This window comes from Amblyomma americanum, chromosome 9 (genome assembly GCF_052857255.1).
Source record: "Amblyomma americanum isolate KBUSLIRL-KWMA chromosome 9, ASM5285725v1, whole genome shotgun sequence".
Lineage (NCBI taxonomy): Eukaryota > Metazoa > Arthropoda > Arachnida > Ixodida > Ixodidae > Amblyomma > Amblyomma americanum.
In genome coordinates this window covers 16,195,037-16,217,657 of record NC_135505.1, presented here as the reverse complement: position 1 = coordinate 16,217,657, position 22,621 = coordinate 16,195,037, and the positions used below count along the sequence as shown (strand labels likewise).

At 45.4% G+C, this 22,621-nt stretch overlaps 1 protein-coding gene across 1 annotated transcript in view; it reads left to right on the top strand.

Moving 5' to 3' along the window:
* Nucleotides 1-360: 360 nt before the first annotated feature.
* Nucleotides 361-22,621, top strand: part of LOC144105182 (lipase member K-like) — a 107,718-nt gene continuing 85,457 nt past the window's right edge. The window contains exons 1-2 of the mRNA XM_077638337.1: nt 361-786; nt 22,404-22,424. Of these exons, the coding sequence (XP_077494463.1) occupies nt 361-786; nt 22,404-22,424 (447 nt within the window). The remainder of the gene's footprint in view (nt 787-22,403; nt 22,425-22,621) is intronic.

Sequence of the window (22,621 nt, the reverse complement as noted above, 5' to 3'; positions counted from 1 at the left end):
CGGCTGTTTGTGAAACAGTGGTCAGCAGTGGGTTTGTTTCAGTGCGTTGCCTACTTACAATCTGCAGTGTGTTTGTTTACTTACAAGCATTCGGTTGTTTCGCATTTACAGGTGCATCATCTACCTAGATGAAACTTGGGCCAACGCAGAGTACACAAAATAATACGTCTGGCAGGACAAGACTGTACGTCATCTCAGGATGCCTTCCTGAAAGGTTTAACAACGGGATTGGCTGCGCCTTCGGGCAAAGGGGCCCGTTTGATCCTTGTGCATGCTGGGAGCAGTGCAAGAGGATTTGTGCAAGACGCTGCTGACTTCTTCACAGCAAAAAAGAGAAACCACGCTGACTACCACTCTGAGATGGATGGCAACTACTTTAAGAAGTGGTTCACCGACAAGCTTTTGCCAAACATTCCGGCCAAGAGCATTGTCGTCATGGACAATGCTCCATGTCATTGCGTGGCTCTTGAAAAAGCACCTACCCAGTCTACGCGCAAAGCTGATATGCAGATTTGGCTCACAAAGAAAGGTGTTCCGTGGTCACAGGACTTGGTGAGGGCAGAACTGCTGGAGATTTCTCAAAACGTAAGCACATCCAGCGTTGTGTACCGCGTCGACACCCTGGCGGCTACCCATGGCCACGAAGTGCTTCGTTTACCACCGTACCACGGCGAGTTCGATCCCATTGAACTTGTTTGGAGCCAGGTGAAGGGATACATCGCAAGTCGCAACAAATCTTTCACTTTGGCTGAAGTGGAAAAGCTCCTGCCAGAAGCACTGGCGTCTGTAAGCCAGGAAAACTGGCAAAACTGTTGTGTTCATGTGGAGCAAGTTGGGGCTGAAGCATGGCAACGCGATATGATTGCTGACGCTGAAAGTGAACCGGTTGTCTTCAGCATTTGTCACTCGTGCAACTCCTCTTTTGATGAGTCTAGCACTCATTTCAGTGATGAAGATTTAAGTGGCATCGAGGAACTTGTTTGACTTCGAATTGATGTGTAATACACATGCTACTGAGAAGAGGGAGGACTCATCGGCATGCTTTGATCAACTTTGTGCGTCTGTGATCGGAAAGGTGAAAATATGTGTGCATGCAGGTGTGGGTTGATCAGTCTAGAGGAAAAATAGAGGACTCTTCGGCATGCTGGGATCACCTTTGTGGTTAACGAGAACAGAAAACTGGGCGAGTTAGAATGGATTGATCTTTAAGCAGCTGTCATTATCAGAGCGCCGCTGGCAGACGTCTGTGCGACTACTAACCGTATTGCTGTACTCGTGCAGGCATTTTGACACAGTTCCATCGACCGGCGCAGGACCATCATAGCCAAAGCAGCACCAACGCTGCATTTCGGAATAAGGAAATCGGAACGTGGCCGCGGAGTGATCTGTCCAAGCAATCAACCAGAAAATTAGCGCCTGCGCGGAAGGCCTATAACGCCCCTCCAGCAACCCTATAAAAGGAGCGAGCGACAACGATGGACACATCAGAGCGGTGCTGGCAGCCGTCTGTGCGACTGCTAACCGTATTGCTGTACTCATGCAGGAGTTTTGACACGGTTACATCGACCGGCGCAGGACCATCTTACCCGACGCAACACCAACGCTGCGTTCCGGAACGTGGCCGCGGAGTGATCTGTGCAAGCAATCGACCAGGTCATTCGCGCCTGTGCGGAAGGCTTACGACGCCCCTCCAGCAAAACCCGATAAAATGAGCGAGCGACAACGATGGACACATCAGAGCGGTGTTGGTAGCCGTCTGTGCGACTGCTAACCGTATTGCTGTACTCATGCAGGAGTTTTGACTAGGTTCCATCGACCGGCGCAGGACCGTCTTACCCAACGCAGCACCAACGCTGCCTTCCGGAACGTGGCCGCGGAGTGATTTGAGCAAGGGATCAACCAGGAAATCCGCGCCTGCGCGGAAGGCTTACGACGCCCCACCAGCAACCCGATAAAAGGAGCCAGCGACAACCACGGACACATCAGAGCGGTGCTGGCAGCCGTCTATGCGGCTGTTAACTGTATTGCTGTTCTCATACAGGTGGGAACACACATATTGGTGTGAAAGTTTATTGCATTGCATTTTACGGTTGCTGCACTGCTCTGGTGCCTCTTGTCTGCGACGCGTTTCTCGAAAACTTGTTAAAACGGGGGACAACGAGGCTACGCAAGTTGACAACTTTGCCAAGGCACTCGCATAAGTGGCTCCCAAAAGCATTAAATAAGTTACTAAGGTTATAGTGGAAATGACTTCTAAATTTATGGAGGCCATGGCGAAAATCAAGGTCACAGTAAACAAGTTGAACTCATCTAGTGATGCTGTGCAGACTGAAACAACAGCAGTGAAGGAATCAATGGGCTTAATGAACACTGCCTTTGAGGAATTCAGAATAGAAGCTTGAACAATTAGACTTGAACTCACAGAAGTAGATAAGAATAATCTGTAAATTCAGTAACAAAACAAGAAGCTGTCGAACGAAGTGAAGGAGCTAAAAAACAATTGGTTGAACTGAAGCAATACAGCAGAAGGAATAACATCGAATTGAAAGAAATCCCTGAAACTGATAACGAGAACCTTGGTAGCATGATGACACAGACATCTTCCTACCTATAGGTTGAGCTTTCTCATGAGGAAATTGACGTGATACACCGTGCTCCAACCAAATCGATGGGGCCTTCCAATGTAATTGTGAATTTTAAGTCAAGGTCCCCACGTGACAGAATCTTGCAAGCTGCGAAAGAGAACAGGCTAAATACTTCCGTGCTTCTCTTCCCAGAGAACGACCCCGTTTTTGTCAACGAACATTTGTGTCCGGAAAAAAAGGTTTTGCTCGGCAAAGCTATTGGAGTAAAGCGTGACAGAGGCTTGAAGTTCACTGGGTGTCTGAAGGCAAAATCTTGATGAGAAAAACTAAAAGCTCGAAAGAAATGTTCATAACTTGTCAAGATGCCCTGGGAAAAAATTTCTGATTACCAATGCTCTTGTGTTTTTAGAACCTGTGCTTTTACAATGTCTTTGGCCATAGAAGATCATGACTTGCTAATCAGTGACAAAAATATGTCAATATTTTACTCTAATATCCGCAGTGTGAGGAAGAACCTGAACCTTCTAAAGGCTTCCTTCTATGACGAGATATTCCCAATCTTTTGATATATTAGCGCTTATAGAAATCTGGCTGCAAAACGATGAGAAAGTTATGCTTTCCGGCTATGTTATGCTATCTTATCCGAGAGAATAAAGAAACCGTGGTGGTGGTGTTGCCTTTTTCTCAAAAATTTCCTTTCTCAATTTTGGCACCATGTCACCATCAGGCATGCAGACATAGAAATTCTGTTCATAAAACTGCCCCAATCATTCACTGTTGGAGTTAGTTACCGTCCACCAAATTCACGCCTTTCGTCCTTTCTTGATAAACTTGAAGGAATTTTTGAAACGCTTACTGTACATTCAGAACGCATAATTATTGTTGGCGATTTCATCTATTATTGATCATGCATTAACAAATATACCGACTGGGATACGCGCTGGGGTTTACAGCGAACCCATCTCCGATCACCTCCCACTTTTTGTTGCTGTTGACGCTGATATAAAACCAGTGCGTGAGAGCAAGAAGTATCTATCTGAAATAGATTATGCCCGACTCCGTGAAAATCTATTGGCCGTCATTTCCACTTTAATACACCATGACGACGTCGATACAGATTTTAGTAACCTAATAGACACGCTTGCGCAAATGGTTACTAACTGCAGCAGAAATATTAATTTTCGCTCTTAAGAAGCGCCACTATGCCCTTGGATGACTGAGCCAATCCTTGCCGTTCTAAAAGAAAAGGATTCATGGTACCGCAAATGGAAGCCCCCCCCCCCCCCAACACAAAGACAATGTTTACTATCTAAACCAATTTAAGAGCTTGCGCAATAGATCCGTGTCGATGATGAGGGCATGAAAAAACGCATATTACACGCGTCTCGTTGAATAGACATCCGGCAATTCACATAAGGTCTGGAAAATAATAAATGAAGTCGCTGGCAAAGCCAGTTTACGCCTTGTTGTGCCGGAGAGAATAGATCACAGTATTACAGAAAGATTTAATTCTTAATCCACCAATATCGGCCCGTCCCTGGCTGCTCAACTCCATGAATCACAACAACAAAATTCTGCATCTAATCCAGTTCTCAAAACTTTTTGAAATGTTTGAAATCGAACCCGATGAAATTACATCCGTTATTCTCAGCTTACCAGGCCATAAATCTGCCGGACTGGATGGAATTTACCCACACATACCTAAGGAAAACACTGATATCTTGGTACCCATCTATGCAAACTTTTTAATCATTCATTAAAATGTGCAAAGTACCCCTCCGCACTACACATTGCCAAAGTAGTCCCGGTTTACAAAGATGGAGACCGATCCAACCCGTCAAGCTACAGACCCATTTCTGTCCTTAGTGTTATTAATAATATTTACGAAAAGATGTTATTCAACAATATTTGCAAATTCTTAGAAGAGTATAGCTTACTCTGTCAACAGCATCATGGATTTCGAAAACATAATTCATAGGCATCTGCTGTCCTAAGCTTGTCTGAATTAATTAATACAGCATTACATGTAAACAAACTATTAGCCGTTGTATTTGTTGATTTAAAAAAAGCGTTTGATACCGTGGATCACGCTATTATGCTCAACAAATTAGACCATTATGGACTCCGCGGTGAAATCTACAGCTTACTTTCCAGGTACATCAAAAACCGTCAACAAGCTGTAGGTATGAATAACATTATATTGTTACGTGGCGGACAGCCGAAGAAAGAGACACGAATGATCGATGGTAAGGAGATGATTTAATGGCTGCTAGCCTAGCGCGAGCGCTCCTGCCTGCGCCACTGCACAGTTCGTCGTCTTCTTCGTCACACTATCCGGGGCCACCGAGCGATCGTCCCGATCGGTGACAGAGACGCGCGAAGTGGTTACTGGCTTAAGAGGATGGTTGGACAGGAACGAGAAAGGGGTGATGTGCTGGCCACCACGATGAGGTGATGGGCGCCACGTCTTCTTCGTCACAATATCCCCACTTCAATATTTACAGACCGGGGTTCCTCAAGGATCTGTTTTAGGGCCCATGTTATTGTCGTTATACTTGAATGATCTGCCGAAGGCCCTGAGATGCTCTTATATTTTAATGTATGCAGATGACACTGCGATCATAGTTACAGCTTACAACCATGATGATTTAGAAGCAAAAACAAACGCTGAATTGAAAGTAATTTCAAGCTGGTTTTTTACCAACAAGCTAAAGACTAATTCAAGCAAAACCAAATATATAGTTTTTAGCTCACGAGCAAAACTCATTGACAGCAACCAAATTAACATTTTCATTAACGACCACTCAGTTGAATGAACATACTCATTTAAGTATCTTGGCGTCATTCTAGGTGACCATCTTCACCGGAAAAATCAGATTAGAGCCGCCTGTTCGAAGCTGTCTTCTGGCTGTTATGCCTTATTACAGGCCCGCGATTGTTTTAATACACATACACTGCGTACCCTTTATTTTGCCCTTATTAACAGTCATTTAACATACTGTGTAGAATCATGGAGTTGGACATACAGTATTGTGCGTTTTTATCTTGAAGACTCAAAAATTTCCCCGCCTGAACCGCTTTCTCATTTGCGGTGAAACTGCACACAAAGCTTGCGTATTTTGGTAACTTTTGTATCGTAGCAAGTTTGACAACGGTACTCACTTAGTTGAGCCGTGCATGATGCGAAAACGTAATCTTCTGCGTAGAGATCGGGGAACCAAAACCCGCGGACGACATTTTTTCGCTGAAGGGCTGCAGTCGCGCCATCTGTTTTCGGCAGTGGAAAGCGTCATGACAAAGCCGCTGAGACGAGCGTTGCAAACAATATTCTTTGAAATGTAAAACCCCGTTTAATCAGTTGTTCTTATATTTTTTCCCGCTCAGTTAGCCGAAAATGTTGTAAGCGCTTCAGTTGAAGCAGACGAAACGGCCGGAACGGCATATTCAAAGGGCCCGCGCTTCTTGCAACACTCGCCTCGGCGGCCTTGTCGGGACGCCTTCGACTGCAGAAAACAGATGGTGCCACTGCCGCCATTCAGCGAAAAAAACATCGTCTGCAGGTTTTGGTACGTCGATCTCTACGTAGACGATTACGTTTTCGCATCATGCACGGCTCAGCTAAGTAAGTACTGTTGTCAAACTTGCTACGATATAAAGGTTACCATAATACGCAAGCTCTGTGTGCAGTTTCATCGCAAATGAGCCAGCGGTTGAGGCGGGTGAACTTTTGAAAGTATTCACGATAAAAACGCACAATACTGTACAACACTTACTCTGATCCTCTCCGGCAATGACAAAAACGGGCTATCCGAATTATAACACAAAGCTAGTATACCGAGCCATTTTTTAATATAATGTACCGATATATAAATAACGCTTGTGTCTTGTCGTCGTTCGTCCTTGTGGTTTGCATGGTTTTGGCGCTAGGTTTTCTCTAATTCAAGTATGCACCAACTAGCCCAAAAAGAAGTGTTAATAATGACATCTACAGCAAAAGATTTCTGCAGTGCTCAGGAGCAAATGTTTGGAATGCTTTACCCCCAGAAATAAAACAGTCCCATGAAACAAATAAAACATTAAGTACATACTTGATGAGCCTTCTTTGACCTCTGTGACAGTCGTTTTCGGTTTTTTGTTTATTGTACAGTGTTGTTCATGATAGATCTTTATTCATTCTGCTATAAAATGCATATTATTCTATTTTCTCCTAATTGTTTGCTGTATTTTGGTCTTTCGCTGTGATGTTGTGCTTTTCATTTTACACAAGTGCTGTGTAATTGCCATAATGTATTTTGTTTCTTAACCCCACACTAGCCTCTGGCTATGGGTTCAGTCAGTGTTTTGAGAAATTGTACGGCAAGATTAGGAATAAAATGAGATGAAATTGTTGGTTTGGTTGGTTTATGGGCGTTTAACGTCCCAAAGCGATTTCAGGCTTTGAGAGACGCCGTAGTGAAGGGCTCCGGAAATTTCGACCACCTGGGGTTCTTTAACGTGCACTGACATCGCACAGCACACGGGCCTCTAGAATTTCGCCTCCATCGAAATTCGACCGCCGCGGCCGGGATCGAACCCGCCTCTTTCGGGCCGGCAGCCGAGCGCCATAACCACTCAGCCGCCGCGGCGGCTTAAAATGAGATGAAATGAAATGAAAAGAAACAAAGATTATTAAAAAATACACGCTGAGAACAAATACGCATTTCAGCCAATAATTAATCGCAGAGTATTTAAAAAAAGAAACAGAATGATAAGAAAAAGCAGAGAATATCAGTTCACAAAAGGTTAACAAACCACAAAAAAAGAGGGCAGAGGAAAGTCAGAGAAAAAAATAAACCAGCCAAAAGACGCACACAGGAAAACTGCGAAGAAGATAGGATGATGATGATGTCCTCATGCTTAATGGCACATACCCATGGCGGGGATTGGACAGCGTGCATTGCTAAAGAGGCCGCCTCTTTCCTATATATTCTTCTCAGTTTTCCTGTGGGCGCGTTTTGGCTGGTTTATTTTTTTTTAATAGAATGCACCAACCAGCCAAACAACGTGTGCGACAGTCAGGACCCTTCTAGTTGCTAATAAAAAAAAAAACTTGCAAAATGAGCTTACAGGTATTTTTAAGTTTCATATTATTAGGCACTGTGTTCCAAACGTTTAAGCCGGAAAATCGAACTAAGCGTTCCCCGTATATATTGCGACACTTAGGTAAGCTGACTTCCATTTAATGCATATCTTTTTTATTTTATTTATTTATTTGGGACATACTGCTAGCCTCTTTCGAGGCTGTTGAAGGAATGGGGTCGAGTTGGTTTTCTTTTTAGGCACGTCACAAAGGAAAAAAAATAAAAAAGAAGGTTGGGTTATGGTATGGTAATGAGAAAAGACTGAATGGTGGAGAAACATTAGTGTTTTTAATTTATATTCTTTCTATTCATCAGTGATCTACAGCACTGTACCAAACACTTTTCTGTTTTTATGCATGCTGATGGCACTGCTTTTTATATGCTCATGAGTCTACAGGTATTGGTAACCGGGAATTAGAGACTGTAACCGGTTTTCCTCCAACAAGCTTGTTTTAATGTTAACAGGAAAAAAGAAATAATTATGTCTAAGAGTCTCATAAAAACAATATCTTCAAATCGGCCTGCACTGCAGTAGCTGAGAAAACGATGATGATGACAGTGAATTTTTACGGCGCAAGGATATCTGCGGCCAAAGAGCGCCATGTCGCAAGATATTTTCGTCTGCTCAAGGTGGGGTCAAAGACCCGTCTCCCAAGCTTTTCACATTGCTTAAGCCGGGTACCCACCGGTGATACAGTAGTTGGGCAAACGAATTGAACCTACTATTAATATCTCTTGTCTCGGAGTAATACTGGATGAAAACTTGCACTGAAAACCCGCTATTCAGGCACGTTGAAAGAAGATAGGTGCAGTATGCTTTGTTCTGTATAAATGCCGTCACCACTTAGGGAATGGCATGCTTTGAATTGTTTATTATGCGTTGCATATTGCAATCACTCAGTTCAGCCCTTGGGCGCGGCCGGGCAGCCACCAAACCACGTGACGTGACGTCACGACAGCCGGAGGAAAAGCTGGGCCCCAACTCGCGCGCGGCCGCAGCCACCACCTGACTCCCGCTCCTCCCGCTGGGGGCGCTGCGCCGGCGCGTGACGTCACGGAGGAAAAGCTGGGCCCCAACTCGCGCGGTCGCGCGCGGCCGCAGCAACCACCTGACTCCCGCTCCTCCCGCTAGGGGCGCTGCGCCGGCGCGTGACGTCACGGAGGAAAAGCTGGGCCCCAACTGGCGCGGTCGCGCGCGGCCGCAGCCACCACCTGACTCCCGCTCCTCCCGCTTGGGGCGCTGTGCTATGATTGACGTCACGGCATATGTATAAAAGAGCTGCGCTCCTTCGCCGGGACAGTCTTATACCCCTGTCACACGGGCATTTCGAGGGCCCTCGAACCGATAGTCTATCGACTCAAAGGCGATCGAGCGCTGCTACACGGGCAGTTTCAAAGGCGATCGAGTCTATAGCCTATCGAGTCAACGGAGCAGCTCGGAACTCCATCGAGATATGCAACGCATTCTTGGCTTAACCAAGCTAAGCCTGGCCATTTTTTTTTCAGTTTTTCAAAGTCAGTTGTCATACTGCATTGAATCCGGGGGTAACACCTATCAGTTTTATTTGGAGCTGCTTAAGGTTTTGCAAAAAGGGCAATCCGATTGATTACATAGTCTAACCACAACGCGCACACTTCTCTTTTTTTTAAGAAGATGGATACACTATCACTTAATGTATTAATTCAATACGTCGTATGCTTTGCGATGTTAAAGTACCCCACTGGCACGTTAAAGTACCTCAGGTGGTTGAAATTTCCGGACACCTTCACTACGGCGTCCCTCATAGCCTGAGTCTCTTTGGGACGTTAAACACCTATAAACAAAACCACATTCATTTCCTTTGTTGGTGATGGAGCTAAGGAAAGTTGCTTTTAGGTAGTCAAGCATGCGGTTAAGTTTTGAAGTAATGTATTTGATGTGTTGTTTCTATGAGAGGCTGTTAATACACCCTTTGTCTGTAAATTTCCAAAACTGACTCCATTAAAAAAATGCGTTTACATTGAAAACATTTGTGCAGTTCCCCTTCGAAACAGACTCCCTTGCAGTCTATACCCAGCTTCCAACGCTTCTCGAGGTTTTGGAAGCAGTTGGAAAATGCTTCTTTTGGTAGGGCTTTCTGCTCCTTTGTCGTGGTGTCTTGAATGGCCTCCACGCTCCCCATCTATGCGGCCTTCTAGGGCTCTCTTCACACGAGGAAACAGGAAAAAATCGCATAGGGAGAGGTCAGGCGAGTATGGCTGATCGAGAAGTACAGTAATGCTGTGCTTAGCGAGAAATTTTGCGACGCTGAGACCTGTGTAAGGCCTTGGGTTATCGTGGAGAAGGCTCCATTGTCCAGATGACCATAAGTCAGGGCGACGGCGTCGCAGTGCATCACGCATATGTTGGAGCACGCTGATATAAAACTCCGGATTCACGGTCTGCCCTTGTGGGACGAACTCGTGGTGTATTACATTTTTGGCATTGAGAAAAACTATCAGCATCGTCTTTGTTTTGGTCTTCTGTCGCCACACCTTTCTCGACGCCGGAGAGATTGTGGACCGCCATGCAGCGCTCTGCCGCTTTATTTGAGGATCGTATTGAAAACACCACGCATCGTCTTCAGCAATGATGCTGTTGACGAATGCAGCATCCTTCTCTGCATCGGAGCGCAAATGAGCGCTCACTGATGCCCGCTTGTCCTTCTGGTCCTGTGTGAGGGAGTGCGGAACAAATCTGAGACTCAGCTTTCGTTTATTTATTTATTTATTTATTTATTTATTTATACAAAATTCACTAAACGCCTTCAGTTTGAAGATATTACATAGGGGGGGGGGGGGCGGTGCAGGCAAGCAATCGAGAAAGAAATAAATAAGCCAAAAACTTCAAGAAACTACAAACAAGAAACAGATAAAAGCATATGGATCCTTGGAATAAAAATAAAAAACCGACATAATTAAACGTTGAAGCTTAAATGGCAGGAAACAGAAACATTAACAGAGTAAAGTTAATACAAGTTATACATTGTCCATCCACAACGGCATGAAAATAAAACAACGAGAATGATCAATAATAGAAATAAAAGACAAAAACCTAATGCACTGGTAAGTTAATGTACAAAAAGTTGTTACGCAGAAGTAGTGGCAGATATTAGTTTATAAAATTTCTCCGGATCAGTGGTGGCAGTAACACCTGAAGGGAGAGCGTTCCAGTTGGTTATAGTGCATGGAATGAATGTGCATAGTTAGATGTACGGCATGACAAGCGCTTAACTTTAAACGGATGGTCGCGGCGGTCAAAAATGGAGGAACGCAAAGAAAAAAGTCATTATGAAGCGTTGAGTGATGATACAGTTTATGAAAAAGTGATAAGCGTGCAACTTTACGACGGAGCTATAGATCTTGCAGATCAGCGCGTTCCTCCATGGCTGTGATGCTGGTATGACGTGAGAGTAGCGCTCTGTGGTGGTCGTCTTTCTGTGTCCCTGTCTTTTTTGCGCTATGAATTCTACCCGTGAATAATCAGAGTAGATGAAATGAGCTGCGCGATTCTGCAATGATTAGATGTTATTTATTAAATATGCTTGATGCGGGTCCCAGATAGCCGAAGCATATTCAATTTTAGGTCGAGTAAGAGTGGTGTAAGCACGTAATCGGAGGTGAGAGGGAGCATGCTTTAAGTTACGTTTTAAAGGGACACTGAGGAGAACCCTATCAAAATTTTTTTGTTAGCAATATCTGATAGTTCGGCATTTCATGGCTTTGTTGACGCTTGTCCGGGAGCAAAAGATGCATTTATTTCAAAGAAATTTGGATTCGAAGTTGACAAATTTTTCCCGCCGTTCAGATTCAAACTCGAGAACTCTTATGACGACACGGAGAACTCTTATGACGACACAGAACGGAGTGACGTGAAACGTGACGTAAACGGAGACTCCGTGATTTCTGGCGGCTAGCGGTGCATCTAGCAGCTGCCGAAATGAAAGCTACCGCCGCCGCACGTTGAAGGCATCTATCGGGGGTCGCCACCGTCGCTTTGTTTACGTTTGCACCGCCGTCTTGCCAGCGTTACGATGGATCCCGTTCCCGAACACGACGACGTAGTTCTCGCAAAAACTCTGGCCTGCATTTCAGCGACCTCAGCCCCACAGAGCGTGCGATGCTTTTGAGGGAGCACGGTTAGGTTATAGGCGCCGGCGGGTGGTTTCCCCCTTCCTCAGAGAGCAGCCGTTGCAAATTAAATATCATAACCCTAGTGCGGGTAGTCGCGAGGGGTGCGTTGCGCCCATCGGAGGCTGGCCGGGGCTTTGGGGCCAACGGATTGTGATTCCTTGAACGGAGCGGTTGCACGGCGCAGCAAGCAGCGTCGAGGTCTCCCACGGTTGCAAGGGCCAAGTTATTTATTTTTTGCCACAAAAAAACAAATGGGTGCTCGACGGCGGTCGCGTTTAAAGTCGGCGGCTTGAAACCAAAGCCGGCGCACGACGGTTCAACGGCTTCCGCTAGATCCAACGGGTCCACTGGATCTGGCTCTCTCGCCAACTTGCATGTACGTACCTTCAGATATGTACTGTGAATGGATTAAAATAGCCGAGCTCGAAAAGAACAGCTCCGCCGAACTGCCGCAGCTATTGAATACAACGCGCACCTCGCCGCGGAGCCAAATCAGTCTGGCCGGGCTGGCGGCGGCTGGCGCACTCGGCGCGAAATAGATATGCTCCAATCTCCCCGCCAATGAGGTGAGAGTGCGCCGAAGCCGCCGAACGCGTCGGCGGTCAAACGCAGTTGGAGTATAGAGGGTCTCGCTTTGACCGACGTGACTTCGCCGCAGCATAAACGCGCCTTAACAGAGCCTGCGCTTAACCGCTAACCAACGTATTCAGCTGCAGCATCCATGGGAGCCACTGAAACGCCCCGCCCACTCACTAAATAAAAGAAAAGAAGTCCGGTGCCGAGGTTCGGAATCGAACCAGGGCCTTCGGCGTTTCAGGCGGGAACGCTGCCGCTCCGCCACGACGGCTCAAGTTTCAGCCGTCAATAAAGGCGCATCTAGTGAATGCACTCTTCTGATGCAGAAATCTCCGCGCTTTCGCTAGGTATATCCTGGCCTAACGGAGCTAGGCCATCAGCAATTTTTCTGAACTGCCTTGTACCTTGTCTCCCGTCCCTAATAAACGATTTCCGTTAAGTAGTTTGAAGTTGACTGGCACAGACGGGAATGTTTCGCCGGGCAAGCGTGCGAATACACAAGTGCTGCCTTGTACGATCACCGACCATCGTGCCATCATAGCTTTTCATCGACCGTGGCGATCGTCTGACAAGCCTTAACAGGCTCCTTCACAGTTTAACTAGCACTTGAAGCGGTACTTGGAGTTCCTCTGCTGTTCGGCGCTTGTAAATCGAAGCATGTCAAAACCAAAACCACGGGGCACGCAAACCTCATAGACGCGAAGCGCCATAACAAATCGAAACTCTCCTGGCCGCCTGTGGCGCCGCCAAGCATCGGTTTTCTTTGCTTCCAACATTCAGGTTGTCTTTTGCCTGCCTTCCTTTTGTGATAAAAGTGCACTATTGGTTTTAAAACAAAACTTACTTCAATATTGATCTGCGCAACCTACCTTTGTCAGCCTCAGAGATTCGCGACACTAAGTAGGATGGAAAATTCCTCCAAGGTGGCGTCTCTTGTCCTATGGCGTCACTACGCTTGTACTTGCGAGATTGGCCTGTGGTGGCGATACCTGTATTTTGGTTCCTGCTATTTTCTACCTTACAAGAGCTTTGTTTTCATTAAGAGCGGTGTTTTTGTGATCAGGAGCTGGTATTCTATCGATACAAGCCAACTTCAATTTCTCCTCAGTGTCCCTTTAAGAGGCCTAATGACCGAGTAGCAGATGCAAGAATAAGGTTAATGTGGTGGTTTCATGTTAGGTCTCAATGAACGTGAAGACCGAGGTATTTATACGTGGTTATCAACTCGACTGGAGTGTTATTGAAAGAATATGTTGTTTGGAATCGAGACATTCGGTTAGTAAAAGACAAATTTTGTTTTGGAAAGGTTAAGTTGCATAAGCAAAGTAGAGCACCATGCTGTTACTGTCTCGAGGTCAGATTGTAAGGCTAGGCGATCTTCGTTAGTATAAATTTTGCGATAAATTACACAACCGTCGGCAAAAAGTCTGATTCGGGAAGAAATGGAGTTAGGTAAATCGTTAATAAATATCAAAAAAGCAAGGGGCCAAGCACACTTCCTTGTGGGACTCCAGAATGTACTTGGCTGAGAAACGTAAGTTCTCAAGCTAAATTTGGTGGCCTGTTGTTTTACTAATGTCAAAAGCATCTGATAACATGCGGATTGTAATGGTGCGGTCTTGCTATACGATTTCCCTGATCCTAGTCACGTGTTTTCATTCCGTGAGGTTGAAGGGCGCTCCTGCCTTGTGTCGTCTTCCACCGACGTTCTCCCTGAAACGAACCTCTTGTGCTAATCGAAAACTCACGCCCGCGGTAATGTCTCGTTGCTGTAAGCATCACAAAGGAGCTCATACGTCTGTGGGGCTGTCTTGCCAAGCTTCACACAGAATTTCTTGTTTACACGATGCTCGAGGTGGACGTCCATCTCTCCACATTCACTCACATTAGAATGCGCAGACGACTAGTGACACCGTATTTTCTACATGTAGTGTCATCTAGCGGCTGCCACAGCAATTTACATAAATAACTCACGTTATCCCAAAACGATCGCTCTTCACATACGCACCAACATTTGTTTTGGGAAATCAATTCTAGAGAAGAAAATAAATCAGTCTCGAAACTTTACGGACAAAGGTTGTAACTGCAAAAGGGATGATTGTTGGGCCAGTTGGTTCTGGATTCAAGACACTCGCCAAGCATGTGACAACATGCAAATGCACTCCCCAGTTCAAAAAAAGCAAAGTGCTGCGCACGTACGCGAGCCGATGGAAACGAGATCTGTACTAAGCTTTCATCATCCACATGAGAGGTGACAAGTGCTTAAGCGTGCCGTCTCTTCGCTTATCGAGAAAAGAGATAGCTTTTCTAAATATTGTCCTGAAATAGTATCAGTCTTATATCATGGTGTTCTTTTAGTTTACTTTATGTGTAGTTCCTGTATTTATTGCGCTTTCGCATGAAATACACTCAGTTGTAAGTTCGGTGCTCTATGTGTTGCTTCTCTCTATCTTGTCCCGTTTTTTCGCGTCGTTTTCAGTCTTGAAAGGTTGTAATTTGCACGCATAGGTATTTGTAAGAAGGTATTGGGTCAAGGGAAGTATATTTAAGTAAATAAGAGGGCTAGCTGATTGAGTAAGGTAAATTCTCATCGTTCTCTATTTAGAAGTAGTCAGCTCCATTAGGCAAATCTTGCACCAGGCTGCGATTTTACTCAGACCGTAACGGAGTGATAATGTATCGTAATTACTTTCAATCTCGCGGTATTATAACGGAGACATTAGCAAATAGACAAATGGAACTTGTGATTTGATTAGGTTAGGTCTCTGATGTAAATTTAAAAAAGTATGGATGCCAAAACAGCATTTACATACCTCTGACCACCAGGAAATTTAGGATAATCGTGGTCCAGTAAATTCCATTCGTTTATTTCCAACTTGATGTTGAAGGCCCCCTGGCGAAAAAGCTGATTTATGATAGCTTGAAAAGCGCCTGGGGGCCCATACAATGCAGCAGTGGCCACAGAATAAGTTACAATGCAAGTTCACTTCTAAAAAAAAAATGCAAACAAATACAGACTACAATTATCAACATAACAATTGTTATTCATGAAATTTTCAAGTGATTAGCATTCTGCCTCAGTTCAAAATGAAGACTAAAAGCATTGCGTAATTCATACATGTCCATCTGACTTTAATCATATTGCGAACATGGTTAAAGGGACCCAGAAAGAGGGTCTCAATAAAGGTGCGATATGTCTTGGACGTTAAAAGATTACGGTTCATAATTATCCACCAGCAAGAATTATTTTAATGCGTTTTGTGGAAGCTGACTTATATATAAACAAAATTTTCAGTTCCGGGTCTTCGCGCCTTTCTCTCTTCTTTCGCACGCTAAAACGGCGACGCTCCTCCGCCGCCTCCACTCACTCGGCCCCTCCCGTACCTCCGCCGGCTGCGGCGCGGGCGAAGCGGCCGCGGTAGCGCATGACGTCTGGAGGAATTTCGCGCCGTGAACCAATGATAGCTCCTCGGCTGCTGGCGGCATTTGCAAGACGTGACGTCGAATTCCAGGTCGCGAGGTGCGAAAGCGGGAATTTTTTAAAATGCATTGTAAATTTCCCGCCCGCTTTTGAGGTCTCGTACGCGTCATGGACGCTCGGTGGCCTGTACTCTGCACTGTGCAAGCATTTTAAAGCCATGAAACACCCATTTCTGTGGCCCTTTAATGTAAAAAGGTAATTTAATAGGTTGCAATATGCTGTCGCAATTGCTTTTTGCAGCGAAATCTACATTACGGTAGCATTTCTAGCTTTCAGCGTGGTTGGTCATGTGGTGCGGAGCTGCTCCAGGCAGCGCGGCGGTGTGGCTGATCACGTGGTTGGTCACGTGGTTGGTCACGTGACCAAGTTCCACTTAACCAGCTGTAGCTATGGGGTGAATCCAGATTTAACCAGAGCTAAACCACCACCATTTTTTATGGAAGGTTTGAAAATATATTTGTTTTTTGTTGGACTAACATATGGTTAGCGGTTAGAAACTCTCGAATTCAGTTAAAAATTAAAGGATCAAGATTGCCGAGTTTTAGCTGGTGTAAGTGGCGGTTAACACTGTCAAATTGTTTCGTAAAATTTAAGAAAATAGCTTATTATAGACGCAGTGTCCAGATATGCGTGAAGATTATTAAAAAATGTTATCGCATTCCGCGTGAAAAAAAAAAAAGACTTTCGGAACCCATGTTGACTGCTATGTTGACTCCATATTTACAGCGACCTGGCTGTACCTTTTTCACGTCCCAGTTTTTGCACTGTTCCTATAATGTTGAACCAACCTGCCCAAGCTTCTGCTTTGTCTGCTATGAAAAAAAAGCATGATCTTTGACGAACGAGCGCAAGAGAACAACGCGCAAGCAGGACGACGTGGACGGAAGCGCTTCCTTCGTCCTTCTTTTGTACTTATCCGTTGTCCTCTTGCGCTTGTTCGTCAAACATCATGCAAGTCTAAGTAGAGCAACAGCAAGTGTTACCTCTTGAAAAAAAGATGTTTTACTCCAAAAAGTTAACGAGGTGGTGGCAAAGTTATATTTTGCATGGTACTGATTGCAAAGCAATTTGTATACGTGTGGTCTAATCGTGTTACCGGGCTTATGCAGTGGGACCACCTTGCCTCTCTTCCAGTGTCTGAGTAAAGGGCTATTATTCAGTGATTTTATGAAAATGAAATTTAAAATATTGGAACTATGTTCATGTAAGCATTTTAACGTCATGCAATACCGCAAGAAGAGGATCTTTTTAAACTGACGGCCCTTGGGGCGAGTTGGTGTATGACTGAAAAACCGCCAAAAATTCTTTCTTCCTTATCTGGCCTTCCAGATCAAACCTGGCCCGACAAACACAAAACCACCTCAAAATCTCCCAGAAATATCCCATCAGGAGATTTGGGATGTCCCCAGGAGGTTCTCATTTTTCCCGAAGACGTACAAAAAACATCCCCACAACTAGCCGTGTACAAAAAGTTGTGCGTCCCAGGGACAGCCCAAAAAGGTTAATGCTAGATTTCTCGGCTCTGGCTAAATAAAATTATTTCCTCTTTTTCATGCAGACTTCAGGCATCTAAGCGCACATATGTGCCAAATTTCAGGCACAAGCGTACGTTACAGGCGGTGTAATACATCTGTCAACTTGAATGCTTGCTGGCTAGGCCATTCAGACTTACCTGTTTACATGAAATGTCCTTTAACAAGGTGAAAATTTGGGCTGGTTGGTGCATGATCTTGTGACGGGAGCAGCGCAGCACGAGACAAAGAGAGGCGGGACACGACGCTGAATAACAACCAGAGTTTTAATGCACGTTCGTCGAATATATACATTTCGCTCGTATAGCAAAGGAAAAAAGAAGCATGAAAAACGCACAAGATGTACACGTGGTGAAATATTAAGACATCGCAAACAGATAATCAATTTCTCTGTCACGAAGCGCTATTCAAGGTATGCAGACGCAGATGTCGCTCTTTGGTCGGATGTTCAAGGCTTCTTCAATCTTCCTGGTCCGTTGATCAAAATACGACGGGATGACCATTGTGTTGATAAGCTTCGGAGCGCATTCATGCTCTCTGCAATGTTTTGCTAATTCACTGCTGATGGCGCCCTTTCTTTCGTGCTCTCGAAGCCGTTTATTCAAACAGCGCCCTGTTTGACTAATGTATGTGCGTCCGCATGACTGAGGTACTATTTCATAAACGCCGCTTTTCACGCATTTCACATGTTTTTTCAGGAGTTTTTCTTGCATTGATTTTTTTCTTTGCTCGCTATTGACTTTGGCGCAGAGGCTCCTTAACTTGTTGGGTGCTGTCATGAGCACTTTTACTCCAGCTCTTGCTCTTACCCTTTTGAGATTGTGGGAAATGCCATTAATGCATGGAATGACCGCGTACGGCGTCCTTTATTCTGATATGGTTGTGACATATTTTCTGCCTCTATGTGCTTGCAGAATCCCTTCTGTGACACTGGATAGCAGTCTCGTCGGGCAACCTGCTGCTTTCAGCCGACGGTTCTGGGTGTCAAAACTGCCTTGAACCTCATGATGACAGGATCTCGTCAATGCGGCTCTCATTGCTGTTTTTTTCTGCCCCCGCTTGATGATATTGGAGTGAGCAGATGTGTAGGAGAGCAGTCCCTTCTAGCTTCGTGGTCCGTACCGCCAGCATATGTGAGCGCCCAGAAAGGCTAGCGTCCAGTCAAGAAATCGCATAACGTTGTTTTCTGGGAGTTCACTTGTTATTTCTAGTTCTAGTTCTTCTAGTCTTTCTAGTTCTTAGCAAAAGTAGCAATGAGAGCCGCATTGACGAGATCCGGTCATCATGAAGTTCGAGGAAGTTTTGACGCCCAGAATAGTCGGCTGAAAGCAGCAGTTTACCCGACGAGACTGCTATCCAGTGTCGCAGAAGGAATTCTGCAAGCACTTAGAGGCAGGAAATATGTCACAACCACATCAGAAGAAAGGAAGCCGTACGCGGTCATTCCTTACATTAATGGCATTTCCCAGTCACAAAAAGGTAGGCGCAAGAGCTGGTGTAAAAGTGCTCATGTCAGCACCCAACAAATTAAGAAGCCTGTGCGCCAAAGTCAACAGCGATCAAAGAAAAATCAATGCAAGAAAAAGCACGGGAAGAAAACGTGAAATGTGTGAAAAGCGGGGTTTAGGAAATACCTCTGTCATGCGGACGCACCTACATTGGTCAAACAGGGCACTGTTTGAATGAATGGCTTCGAGAGCACAAAATATCTTTAAAGGGCGCCATGAGCAGTGAATTAGCAAAACATTGCAGAGAGCATGAATGCGCTCCGCAGCTTATCAACACAATGGTCATCCCGTCGTATTTTAATCAACGGACCAGGGAGATTGAAGAAGCCTTCAACATCGGGCAAAAGAGCGACGTATATGCGTCAGCATACTTTCGATAGCGTTTCGTGACACCAAAATTGATTATCTGCGTGCGTTGTCCTAATCTTTTACCATGTGTACATTTTATGCATTTGTGATGCTTCTGTCCTTTCCTTATTGCACGAGCGAGATGTATATATTCGATCTAACGTGGATTAAAAATCTGGTTGTTAGTCAGCGTTGATTCCCGCCTCTCTCTTCTTTGTTTCGTGCTGCGCTGCTCCCGCCACAAGAACATGAAATGTGCTAGAATTTTACACCTCAAAGGAGATAATAATTCAAAAAGTCGCCCGATCCCGCCCATATAACAGGAAATAGCAGCGCAATACAGATGTAATTTCAGTTTATTAGATGTGCTCTTTGCATTTAAATGAATACAAACAGGAGACGCATATGTATGCACCATTTAACACACAATGTACAGAGCACTACGACACCAGCAAATAATAATGGCCAAAATTTTCTCTAGCTCTGAGAAATCTGAAAAAAAAGGGAGCAATTAAAACATAATACAGGCTGAAAGTTGATGCACCTTAAGCAAACATTTTAAAGGGTACAAAAGCATATATGCACACGCAAAAGCAAATGCATGTAAAGAGCAACCTGGGTGCCAAAAGAAAAGACGATATGGGCGTACGATACAGATACGCGGGTTTCGGATATTGCCTCTCGCAAGAACCTCGAAGTAATCTTGAGCGTGTTATGAAAACAGGAAAAAAAATTAATTCTACGAGGCGAAAATAAAAAACGAGCTAAACCACATACCTTGATGACGTTGCCTACAGAAACCTGGGGATGAAATAAAATGCTGTAACTATATATATGAGTTCAGCGCAGCCTTCTGTCCTGCGCCTTCTCACGGCACAGCGAACGCTAAAACATACGCGTTACATCCTCGTTACACCCCCGTTTTATTTTCTTGTGACTAAGTGTGGAGATAAGACTGCTTGGAGCCGGATGAAAAGGGGGGACGTCTTGAAGTAGGAGCCCTGGCTCGCCGCACCCATGGTACAGCAGACCATGCGTGCGGCACAATACGGCGTGGGAGGCGAGATCAAGGTGATCAAGGCACAAGTAATCCGGTGGGAGTGGGTTGGGAGTCAGCGACGCGAACACAACACAAACTATACCGCTGCGACAGGACGGCAATGTAGGTAGAGCAGGTTAATCCATGGGCACTCGCAGCAAGAGTCTGGTGGGCTTCCGAAGATCTCTCCCGCCTATGACCGCAGTGGACGGCCACGCTGCCACTAACAACACGCCACAGTCGTTGGAGGCGCTGAGGGATGCAGAGTGCGCGCTAGGAGTCGCCCATTGCCTTGAAATCCGCTTGCCATTGCCTTGAAAGAGCGTCATTGTGGTGTAGGGCCGTGAAGCTGTGCAAAAGACGTGCGATGCGCCGCGCACCGCTGCACCAGTTCCAAAAGGAATTATGGGGGCACGCCGAGGTGCGCGGGAAAGCTGCCATGGATCCGCAGCTATGAAGTTCACGACAGCCCAGTGATGAGAGCAAGAGCTGCTGCGTGCTGGGGCTTGCGCGCGGGCGGCTAGGGGCAGCGCGAATACGTGTGCGCAATATGGCTTCCATCCAACGAGGAAGCGGGGCGAGCGACGGGAGGCCCATTACTGCGCCTCTGCTAAACAGCGGCGCAACGAGGACTGCTGGTAGTTGGAGATGCCTGCGGGGACCGCCGCACCGTGCTGAAGTTGGAAACACTATTGAAGACGGGCACGTTGGTGACCGCCGCTCCCGGCGATGCGATGAAAAGGCGGACCGCCGTCGCCTGCCTGCCTGCAGCATGGAGCCGACGGCCCACGAGAGAGATGCGGGGTGAACTGCGCTTCCTTCGGCTGTTCGAATAAAACTGTCTGATCTCTCAAAACGGCGAGTGCGAGCGCAAAACCTTCTCTCCCCGTAGCTTTTCGCACAAGGGAGAGAGAAAAGGGAGCGAGGAGTCAATTTGTATTTTTGTTGAAAAGCATTGGTCCCAAAAACGTTCTCCCAGTTACCTTTCTGGGACCAAAGTGCTATGATTTGTTTTTGTTTTTGCTTAAAACCCTCGTAAAAACGTTTCTAGGACATTAGTGGGCGCAGTTGCCTTTTGCTTGTGTTTCTATGTCCTGCCTCTACGCCCTGGAAATGTTCTATAAATGTTGTACTGGGACAGGGACATTCCATCCTTTCTGGGCGCTCCTGGGGAGGTACGTTGTTTGCTGGGGGGTGTTGTTGTTGTCGTGGCTTGTATTGTTATTTTACTTGGTTTTATTTTTCTTTTACTTTTAAGGTATTAAATACTTTCGCTTCGAATGCATGATACTGCTTTTGCTGCGATTGACTGAAGGAATTATTGCTAAGATTTGTTTGGTTTATTTTTTAACCTTTTTTCTAAGCTAGTGCTTTAAGTGCAGGATTGGTTGAAGAAGTGTTCTGCGATTTGTGGATAGTCTTGTCATTTGCATAGTACTTCTTATTTACTGGGTTGGGAGCGATAGAGCGTTGTTACATGCGCGAATGAGGGTTATAAATATGCGAATTTTCTTCCAATAAAGAGTTGCCAGTGTGCGCATGTGTTTTACTTTTCTTTCTTGTGTTGTAGATGTTGCGCCGCAAGTTTTTTCAGGACCTTTTTAGATTGTTTATAATAGAGCGGATACCAGATGAGCCGAAGAAAATAGGTTTCTTTGGAAAGAAGTAGGTGCAGGGAATGGTGGGAAGCGGCTAGGAAATGTGGGGCAGAATGAATAGGTGAAAGCGAGGTTAAGTACAGGCGCTCACTGACGTTTACGTCACCTGATCTGTTGGCAACAGTTATAGCTTGACTGTCGCGAACGTTCGCGGCATTCGAAATGGGCTTTGGGTTTGTTCTGAGTAATGATGGACGACTAGTGTTATAGAAATTCAATTAAAATTCCTCTAGAGCACTGGTGGAGGCTCCTGTTTTGAAGGCAAAAGCGAACCACATTTCAGCGGTTGGTGATTGTTTTGCGGCAACTGAAAGACTGCCTTCTTTGTTAGACATTCGTTAAGGTGCGTAGCTGTCGAAAGTTACCTTTTTACACATCTTTTCGTTCTGTTCTTGACAACGCAGGTGACGCTCGACGAGGCTAAGGTATTTGAAAGAAGAAACCTCTTAATCCTACTGTTGTTCAGTGATATGCGAACCGTATCAATGCCACTGTTTCTTCTCGTAGAGAGGAAAACTTCATGTTTAGTTTTATCTACATTTATTGTTAATTTATTAGAAATATCCATGCCAAAATATTAGAAAATACCGAAGTTATGTTTTCAATGTCCGAGGCTGATTCG